Source organism: Enoplosus armatus, chromosome 2, assembly GCF_043641665.1.
Source record: "Enoplosus armatus isolate fEnoArm2 chromosome 2, fEnoArm2.hap1, whole genome shotgun sequence".
Classification (NCBI taxonomy): Eukaryota; Metazoa; Chordata; class Actinopteri; order Centrarchiformes; family Enoplosidae; genus Enoplosus; species Enoplosus armatus.
Genome location: NC_092181.1, coordinates 2357932 through 2367746, shown reverse-complemented (window position 1 = coordinate 2367746; position 9815 = coordinate 2357932). Strand labels below are relative to the sequence as shown.

At 42.0% G+C, this 9815-nt stretch overlaps 1 protein-coding gene across 1 annotated transcript; it reads left to right on the top strand.

The window, feature by feature from the left end:
- Positions 1 to 1625: 1625 nt before the first annotated feature.
- On the top strand, positions 1626 to 8137 carry LOC139292406 (somatostatin-like receptor F_48D10.1). The gene is made up of 5 exons (XM_070914740.1): positions 1626 to 2207; positions 4138 to 4278; positions 4456 to 4728; positions 5864 to 6010; positions 7904 to 8137. The coding sequence occupies exons 1-5, from the start codon at positions 1626 to 1628 to the stop codon at positions 8135 to 8137; spliced, it is 1377 nt and encodes a 458-aa protein (XP_070770841.1).
- The last annotated feature ends 1678 nt before the right edge of the window (positions 8138 to 9815 follow it).

Genomic DNA, 9815 nt, shown 5'->3' with positions numbered 1-9815 from the left:
GTGTCTGAAAAGTTGAGGCTTCAGGTCTAAACTAAAACCATTATGATTCGAACGTGTTTGTGGGAATGAAACAGATCACATTTCTTTATTGCTGCAAAAATAACAACTAAAATAATTACTTAAAGGAATACTCACACAGTATTTTAGTTGTCGTATTACAATAAAATGCTCCTTTGTTGGTGAATATTCTTCATTCAAAACCTTACTTAAGTTAAAGTATTATCTGCAAAATGTACAAAAAGTATCAAAAGTAAAAGTCCTCATTAGGCACAATAGCTCCTTTCAAAGTGTTTTATTGTTGTATAATTGATATTATTGGATTATTTCTGCTGGAACATTAACATGTAAGCAGCATTTTAATATTAAAGGTTGAGGCGGAGGTTATTGTAACTATTTTCTACACCTTTTAGTGGCTTCATCTACGCTGCATCATAATTATACGGTGATTACATATTTATGTCTTATGTATATTTATGCAAAATCTCAACCTGCAAAATAACTGGAAACTACAGATGTCAGACTAATATTTCCTTATATAGTAGTATAAAACAGCATAAAATGGGAACACTCAAGTAAAGTATCTCAAAATTGCACTTCATTTTTGTTTATTTCTAACAAAATAGTAAGTACAGCAGTTTAGTACATGTACTTGGTTACTGTCCACTGAGCAGAGCTGCTCCTCTTCCCTGATGTCATTATGACATTTTGACGGGTGACAGCTCGACATGCTGCTCTTCTTTTCATGAAGCAGTATAGTCTCTCTCTCTCTCTCTCTCTCTCTCTCTCTCTCTCTCGCTCTATCTCTTAACAAGTCGTATCAAAGAAGCAGCGGACCTGTGTGGGAAGAAAGTTGAAGGAGGACGGAGAAGCGGGGAGCTGCTGCCGACACATTCTGCTCAGCACCACGGACAGCGAAGGACTGGGAGCTCGGACAAAAGGTGTCCAACGATATTGGTTTGGCGGATCTACTCATTCTAATTTGACCACACGGAGACTTGGACTTTTCCTCTGCAGGCCTAACCTACATATAGAATATCGCCTATATTCACAACGCAGGCTTTATTATAGAACTTGTAGTCGAGCAGATCTGCCGTGCGTAAAAGCCGCGGCACTGTTCCCAGCGAGACTCCCGCAGGACGCACGACACAGCGGACAGACAGTGTGAGGTAGAATGAGACGTCTATAACGAGAGATATCAAATAACGCGAAGACACCGGAGAGGTGACTACTTCTTCTTCTAGTGCGTAATTACGGATACGACTCCCTGTTGGAAACTTATCAGAATGTAGGATTCATGGCAACACATCTTTCTCTTCGGAGCCGGCTCATGGCGCACGGGGCGCAAGAGGAAGACACACACACACACACGCGGTATTTCCAGTGACAGCGTACCGGTAGGTGAACTCCCCGTGTTCTCCGTTGTGGTGAGAGCGCACACTTGCGCACACTTAACACTCTTTCTTCGTTTTCGTGTGGTGGCTGCTGATTCTCCTCCTGTGTCTGCAGCAGAGTAAGCATGGACACGAACGTGGCAGAAGCAAAGACTTTCTTCTAAATCAGTGAAAACAGGAGGAAACAAACTTACATCTGGACTCAGTGGCAACATCTTCCTCTACTAACCCACAATGGAGCCCCTAGACCAGACCTACTGGTTTCCCCTTTCATCAGACTTCAACTCCTCCTCAGGAGCCAGCCCCTCACCCTTCCTCTTCTCCTACCCCCGCCTCTTCAACATCTCCTCCAACCTGTCCACTCAAAGTGTCCCCTTTCAGGGCAGCAGCACTCTGATGACAGCAGTCATCTCCCTCACGGTCTTCATGGTGGGTCTGACGGGCAACACTCTGGCCATCTATGTGGTGCTGCGCTACGCCAAAATGAAGACAGTCACCAACATCTACATCCTGAACCTGGCTGTGGCCGACGAGCTCTACATCATCGGGCTGCCCTTCCTCACCACACAGAACGTGCTCTCCTATTGGCCGTTTGGCTCCTTCCTGTGCCGCGTGGTCATGACGGCGGACTCTATGAACCAGTTCACGTCGATTTTCTGCCTGACAGTCATGTCCATCGACCGTTACCTGGCCGTGGTTCATCCGATCCGCAGCACCAAGTGGAGACACCCCCGCGTGGCCAAGGTGGTGAGTGCGGCCGTGTGGGCCGTGTCCTTCGTGGTGGTCCTGCCCGTGGTCATCTTCTCTGATGTTCAGGTATGACTGCACTCCTGGTCCCCACTCTTTCTCTTTACATGCAAATTAGCTTCAACAAATAGCTGCCCCTAACAAACCTTCTCTCGTCTTTGCCAAGAAAGGCAATAACAACAACAATATTAGAACTATTGACAACAAAAGAAAACATATAATATATGATCACAAGATCGGAATTAAAGGAACAGTTTGATATTTTGCAAAATACACTTATTTGCTTAGATGAGAAGATTGATACCACATGTTTGTATGTAGCGAAAGCCAACAGACACTTAGCTTAGCTTAGCATTAAGACTGGAAATGGGGAATAATATCCTGGCTCTGTACAAAGATAACAAAGTCCACCTACTAGCGCCTCTTAAGCTCACTAATTAATATTATACCTTGTTTAATTTGTACAAAACCAAAGTGTAAAAAGGACAATTCTCCGTTTTATGTGGGTTATGTGCCAGACTATTTCTTGACCAAGAAATTTAGAAGCGCTTGTAGGCAGTCTTTGTGCTAAGCTAACCGTCTCCTTTATCTATCTTCATATTTAAGATACACACATGAGAGGGGTATCGATCTTCTCAACTAACGCTTGGCAAGAAAGCAAATGAACTTATTTCCCAAAATGTCAAACTTTTACTTTAAACAATATACAGTACATTTTTCCAATCAACACTGTTTTCCGTTCATGTACTTACAATAAAACAATCAACTGACTGAGAAACTTGCTGAAGGTAATCCAGAGCATGTCTTCACATTCATTTGTATTTTGCCAAAGTTGCTTAGTGGTAAAGTTGCAAGATGATCAGTTTTAAAAACCTTTCCTTGTCAGTGCATTCAAGTAAACGGACATTTGTAATGTTCAGAGTAACCTGCCACTTGTAGTGATATGTGAGTTGGGGGATAATCTCTCCTCAGCTCGAAGGAGCTTTTTAGCGTCTTTCAGCTCATTGTTTTGGGTTTTATGGCTCAGAACTTTACTGTTCACTGGTTCACTTTCATCGCTCTCTGGAACCTACTGGCAACTGAACCCACTAAACCCACTGTACGCTACCTGTCCAACACCAAATGGCAGTTAGAGACTAATAGTTAGTTAACTGGTGAACATAGTGGAGCATTTAGCAGCTAAAGAGCTGGATATATCCCTCAGGAGTTGTTGGAGACCAGAAACAGAGCTGGAATGAGAGTGAAAATTAGACTTACATTTGCCAGCAGGTTGCCAGAAACAGGACTCTAAATGAATGTTTCTCCATGTCTGTTGGATGTGTAAAGTCGCTGCCCAAAAGTGGTCAAAATATCTATTAATGCAGGTTGAAGACTTCATGGAAAGACTACCTTTGTCTTCTTGTGTGTTTTGGTATTCATGGTTAGACATGAAGGGCTGTGATGGAAAGAATACACAAGTTGTTGCTGAAATGCAAAGCATGCAAACTGAAGTAAAACACACTGAAGTCTTTTGTTCAGCAGACACCTTTATTTGTGCCCGAAAGAAAAGCTTTGCAGCAAGTTCTGTAACTGTGAGAAAACACAAAATCTTTTAGAAGAAAGGTAGGAGGAGAATGTAACTTCTGACAAAGTTGCTATTATGTCGGTGCTCCGCTGCTGAAGGCCGTTGGTTTGGTAGAGGACAGGACAAAAAGGCCCTCTCGGGTAAAAAAGTTACTAGTTTGTTTCACAGTTATTTCCTGTTGGCACACAAAACTAATACAGTAATGCCCGGAAATGTCTTCCACAACTTCCTCGAAAGCAGATAATGTAATTTGCAACATCCCTTCCTGTGTAATTTAAGAGCTTTGCAGTTAAACACTTGTTTCTTTACAGAAAGGCTCACTTCCTGTGGGCCTTTATTTTACTCACTGTCTAACTGAGCAGATAATGACTACATTGTCGTTGTTATTCCCCTTTTATATCTAAAATTTAGTCTGGTTATTTCATTTCCCTTTAGGACACATTTAACTCTTGCAACATGATCTGGCCAGAGCCAAAGAACGTGTGGTCAACAGCCTTCATCCTCTACACTGCCACAGTGGGATTCTTTGGACCGCTGCTCATCATTTGCCTCTGCTACCTTCTTATTGTTATCAAGGTGTGTATATGTGTGTGTGTACGAGGCATGTTTAAATCAATACTGTAATCTGCATCAACAATAATTTCCATCATCCTCAACATCCTGTCCCTCATTTTCATCATCATCATTATTACTCTCATATTCATCCTCTTCAGCAGCATCATAATTAAACTATCTTTGGTGTTCTTCTTGCAGGTGAAGTCCTCAGGAGCGCGGGCGGGCTTCACCAAGCGCCGGCGCTCGGAGCGCAAGGTGACGCGGATGGTGGTGGTGATTGTGGTGGTGTTTGTGCTCTGCTGGCTGCCGTTCTTCATCATCAACATGGTCAATCTGGTGGTCATCATCCCAGAGTCCAGCGCCACAGCCGGCATCTACTTCTTTGCGGTCATCCTGTCCTACGCCAACTCCTGTGCCAACCCGGTGCTCTACGGCTTCCTGTCGGACAACTTCAAACAGAGCTTCAGAAAAGTAGGCTGAATATCATCCGGGTAAAACTGTATGAAGACGAAGCTAAAAGAAATAGTTAAAGAAATTTTGGGGAATATGTTAGTTAGATGAGGAGATCGATACCACTCTCATGTCTGTTCGTTCAATTAGATGCTACAGCCAGCAGCTGTTTAGCTTAGCTTAGCATAAAAACTGAAAGCAGTGGGAAGCAGCTAGCCTGGTTCTGTTCAAAAGCAAAAACCTGTACTCTTAAAGCATGCTAAAAGCATCTTATATCTAATTGGGGGGGGGGGGACTACCTGGAGGCGAAGCCAGGATGTCAAACTATTCCTGCATGCTGCAATAATTTGCAATAATGACTGCCTCTTTGCACTGTACTTTATTTATTTCAGAGTTTTCAGATCTGTTTAAACAATAACTGTATACTATTCAAAACAATTATTTTTACCATCTATAAGAGTAAAGAGTCTCTCACAGAGTGTATGTGTTGACTCTAAGCTGACAGTAACAAGGCATTAAGCATTGTTGGAGGTGTATTTCCCTAAAGTATGTTTGAACAGATGGGCGGTCGATCCCACAAACATTCAGTAATTGCGCTACGCTTCTAGGCCAGGCTCACCGTTTAATGTGCTTTTCAGCTGAATGCAGAGACATAAATAAAACATGACTTGTTGCAATATGGGAAAATAGAAAAATCTTCTGTAGTAGTAAAGAGCCAAAACTCCAACCACCTGTGTAGCATGGCTTCCTTGCTAAATGATCTTACTGTGTAGTTTATTTGCTAACAACACAGCTGGCAATAAACTTGTTATTTCAGGTTAACTTGAAACCATTATGTGTAGTATTTGTGAACAAGAATGACAGCAATATCTCCACAGATCTGACCCAGAGATGACAGGGCTGAAAGCAACACATAGACTCCATTTTCAAAGTGAAAAAAACCCCCAAACAAAACAACTTATGTCATTAGAACAACATACAAGATGCTAAGAGATCCACAAATAATGGCTTTAACTGAATTCAGAATACTTTAATATGCAACAGGGTGTCTAAAATGCCTATATATCAATGCTGACCTCTCTCTTACCATGTGCATGATGCAGTTTCTGATGCAGCTCCAGAGCCTCTGCAGATAATTGTTGTTGTGTCCCCTCAGGTGCTGTGTGTGAGGAGCATGAGGTGCAAGGCCAGTGGTGTAGATGACGGCGACCCCAGCGCTCCGCGCACTGAGAAAACCACGGCACACGACTGCGTCCTGCTTTCCCCTCGTAACCAGGTCTACCACGACCCCCAGAGCAGCCAGGTACACTGTGTGTGTGTGTGTGTGTGTGTGTGTGTAGGCAATGGGATTTCTTTGGTATGAAAGGGGAGTTCAAGTGACAATGAAAAATGACAGAGAGATCTAATAATAAAAAATCTATTTAGTGCAGCACCCCATTCCCCCCTCCACACACCTACCTCCAACCATGGCTCTGTCTCTGCCTCACTGGCTGCTGGCTTACACTTACTCAATACTGCCAAACTACTGCACATATTCTCACTTACTTGCACTATATACACTCTCACATACCCACACATTTTATACTACTGTCAATCCTGTATTTGTCTGACCTATAGTGTATTTATATTAAATAAATAAATAAAAAGTTGAATCTAATCTTATCTAAACTGACTCAAATAGGGGATATGCATTATTGTTGATTCAACAGTGGAGGGAAACCAAACTCCTTCAACAGCACACACACACACACACACACACACACACACACACACACACACACACACACACACACACACACACACACACTGCAGCTCTCTACATCTCTCTGCATCAATGATGAGTCGCATGCATCAGGTTTGGCAGTTCTCCTACTTAAGAAGATTCTAACACTTCTGAATTAATAAACAGGCAGGTGTGTGTGTGTGTGTGTGTGTGTGTGTGTGAGAGAGCAGCTAATTGAAGAAGGATGGTAAATTCACACTCCTGTGGAGGCAATGATTAGGGAAAATTCTGAAGGCGAGAGTGAAAGATTATGAGATTAGGTTTATGTGTGTGTGTGTGTGTGTGTGTGTGTGTGTGTGTGTGTCAGACAGAGGAGGGCGGTCAGGAAGGGAAAAAGCTTTGACTCAGTCTCTGAAGTGCTTCAAAGTGTCCAATTAGGTAACTTGTACAAGAACAGTGAGGTGCATTAGACTGACAGAGTGCCTCTGATTCTCCCAAAGCTCCTTCAACTGGATCAAGGTTATCAAAACTACAACTTCCTCCATAAGTCACAGAATATGTGTCAGAGTCCAAGTGCTCAATTATTGATGTATGGATCTCTGGTTACTCTCTGAGCGTAACTTCAAGTCATATCTCTTCATCGTCACGTGACCAGAAATGCAATGAGAAGCAAACACGCACACACACACACAGACACACACGTTAACAAATAAGTCTTGATATGAATTAGGAAATGACACACAGGAGAAATCAAAAGTTAAAGTTGTAACTCATAAGATTTTAGTCTTTATTGATTTGGTGAAACCTGCGGTTACTGTGGTAACAACAAGTACAGTTTGATACCATAAGTCAGAGAAAGTTGAACAGCACTTCTATATAGAGGGGTAATTACTAAATGTAAATGTGCTGAATGGCTATTGTACAAAAAATGCTAAACATAAATACTATCATAAATTAGGTTTTATTTAGTCAAAATCTTAAGAATTATAACTTTAATTTAATTTCATCTTTATATTATTGTGGGTATTTGTAAATTAAAAATGTAGATAGACCTCTCAGCAACACTCAAGTCGCGAGCACACACCGATTGAATCTGCAGCTGAATGCAGACAGGCTGTGATGATGAATTAAGATCAGTTTATTTTTTGTTCAAAGTTCAAGGTAATTATTGCAAAAATATCTTATGATAGGCTTGTTATTATTCAGCCTTTTTGGCAAATCATATTTAGTCCTCACGGCCTGGTAGCAATTCTCCTGAGGCCTGCTACTGCTGCCGGAAGTTGGAAACCTCCTTTAACTATAATGTTAACTAATTCAAGTAACCCAGAGGTGAATTAACTTTATTCTTCATTCCTCTCCCTCTTGTCTTCATCCAAATGCAACCCCTCTTTTTTTTTTATCATCCCACTATCTTCTTCCTTTTTTTATTTCCCTTCTTCCACGACTCTGCGCCTCCTCGTCCTCTCTCTGAAGATCTCTCCTCACCCTCCAGGCTCACCTATCTCTCACACAGCAGCAGACATGCACCGCTCCACCCCTGCATGTCTATCTCCCTCTGCTTGCCCAGGAATCGGTCCCACCACTACCACGGTAACCTCCAAAGCAGCCTCCACGGTAACCTCCATGGTAACCCCGGCCGAACTTCCCACCATCACCGCCCTGACCACACCGCCCTCCTCTGCGTCCGTAACTCCACAGGAACTGTAGCCAACGGACGATGAATGTCGGGTGTTTTAGGAAGTGCGGTGGAGGAAAAACGTGATAAGAACAAAAAACTGATGCTTCTCTGCAGTCATAATGTAAACATCCATTTCTTGGACTATTTTCTGACACATCATTCTAAATGCATTGCAACATTTATGCTCACAACCTCATGAATATTTTTCATGTCTCACTGTGTATCTTTACCTATGGATCACCCAGCTGTTCACCAAGCCCCATTTGTCCATCCAGCCATCTGACATAAGTGCCTTTTCAGCCGCTCTCAGCAATCATCACGACGCAGAAACATTTACACGTTTCTACCGTCTCTTGCTTTCTGTTTATCTGTTACGCAACATGTAAGAATGTATATACTTTTCAGAATCAAAAAAGCCATTGAGGATATATTCAAAGCCAGTGGAGGGGATTTCCTGCAGGTATATTTGGGTAAATCGGCATCACAGGGTTCTTTTTTGGAACCACACTTTTGTGATTTAGGCCGATAAGATGAAAGGTATTTTCAGATAAAAATCTCTGCCTACTACAACATTAATCAAACAGCTAAACAGCACAATGCACTAATTCAGTATCTTCCCGTTTCAAGGTCACACTCGCTTCTGTTCTCTTTACTTCATTTAAATGGATAAATCGTGATGAATGAAGTTGACATCTGTACAGCTTTGTGGAAAAAGTCTGCTGTGATACTTTTTGTATAGTATTTGTATTTTCAGAAAGTGGCTTGCTTGCTGTTTGTCAGCTTCTCAGTCACAGGAAATGTGACTCTTTGCCTGCTCAGTGTCTTTCTGCAAACATGTAGCCAGCAGTAAACACCTCTGACCACTTTGTATGTAAGCCTCTTTCGTGTATATGTGTGTGCATGTACCTTTGTGGCACATATGTATGTACATGTTTTGCCGTGACGCTGGTAAATACAGGGTTTATAGCAGCATATATTGTTGCGTTATTGTGTGACCATGCTTTGCTCAGTGTCTTTACTGTACAGTAGATGCTATATTCTGGTCAGACTGGCAGCACAGTACCTCAGCTGGCACAGCCTCCATTCGTTTTGACCTTTGAAATGTTTATATTGCAAACATGTCCGCCCTCAATCTTTTACTATGAGAGGTCCTGTGTTGTTTTTCGGGACAGGATGGAAAGGATTATACCACATGATCGGCTGCCCTTTTAAATCATATAACAGGACACCTCAGATCAACCTCATCGACCAACGCAGGTAACCATAGCAACAATACTTCTGCTTTGTGCTATACCACTGTTTAACGCTGAAACAGACCTAAAAATGAGTTAATTTGACAATAAACAAACAGCTTCTCTTGTTGCCAGTGGTACAGTAAGTGGCCATTGTACAAGTACAAAAACACACTCATCCATTATTTGGCGTTATGTTTAGACACCTAAAGTATTGCTGTATTTTCTGGTCTTCATAGCATATCATGTGGTTGAGGTTATTCAATAAAAGCTGATTCAAATAGCACTCACATTAGTTTATTGTAGTAGCACATATTGGAGAGGGAATGACTTTAGAAAATCTCAATGGTGGATGGTTGTGCTTTTTTAGCCACTTTTCATCTGTGTGAAGAAAAAGAAAATTAACTGTGGCACACAGTGAAAAGAAGCTGATGAGGAGAATCTAATGAGTGGAGGCGATGAAAGAGAAACTAAT

Bases quoted from the DNA above. Each gene is read 5' to 3' on its own strand.
- LOC139292406 (XM_070914740.1), top strand. From the start codon at position 1,626: ATGGAGCCCCTAGACCAGACCTACTGGTTTCCCCTTTCATCAGACTTC. The intron at 4,279-4,455 runs GTGTGTATATGT...TTCTTCTTGCAG, and splicing joins ACCTTCTTATTGTTATCAAG to GTGAAGTCCTCAGGAGCGCG. The intron at 4,729-5,863 runs GTAGGCTGAATA...GTGTCCCCTCAG, and splicing joins TCAAACAGAGCTTCAGAAAA to GTGCTGTGTGTGAGGAGCAT.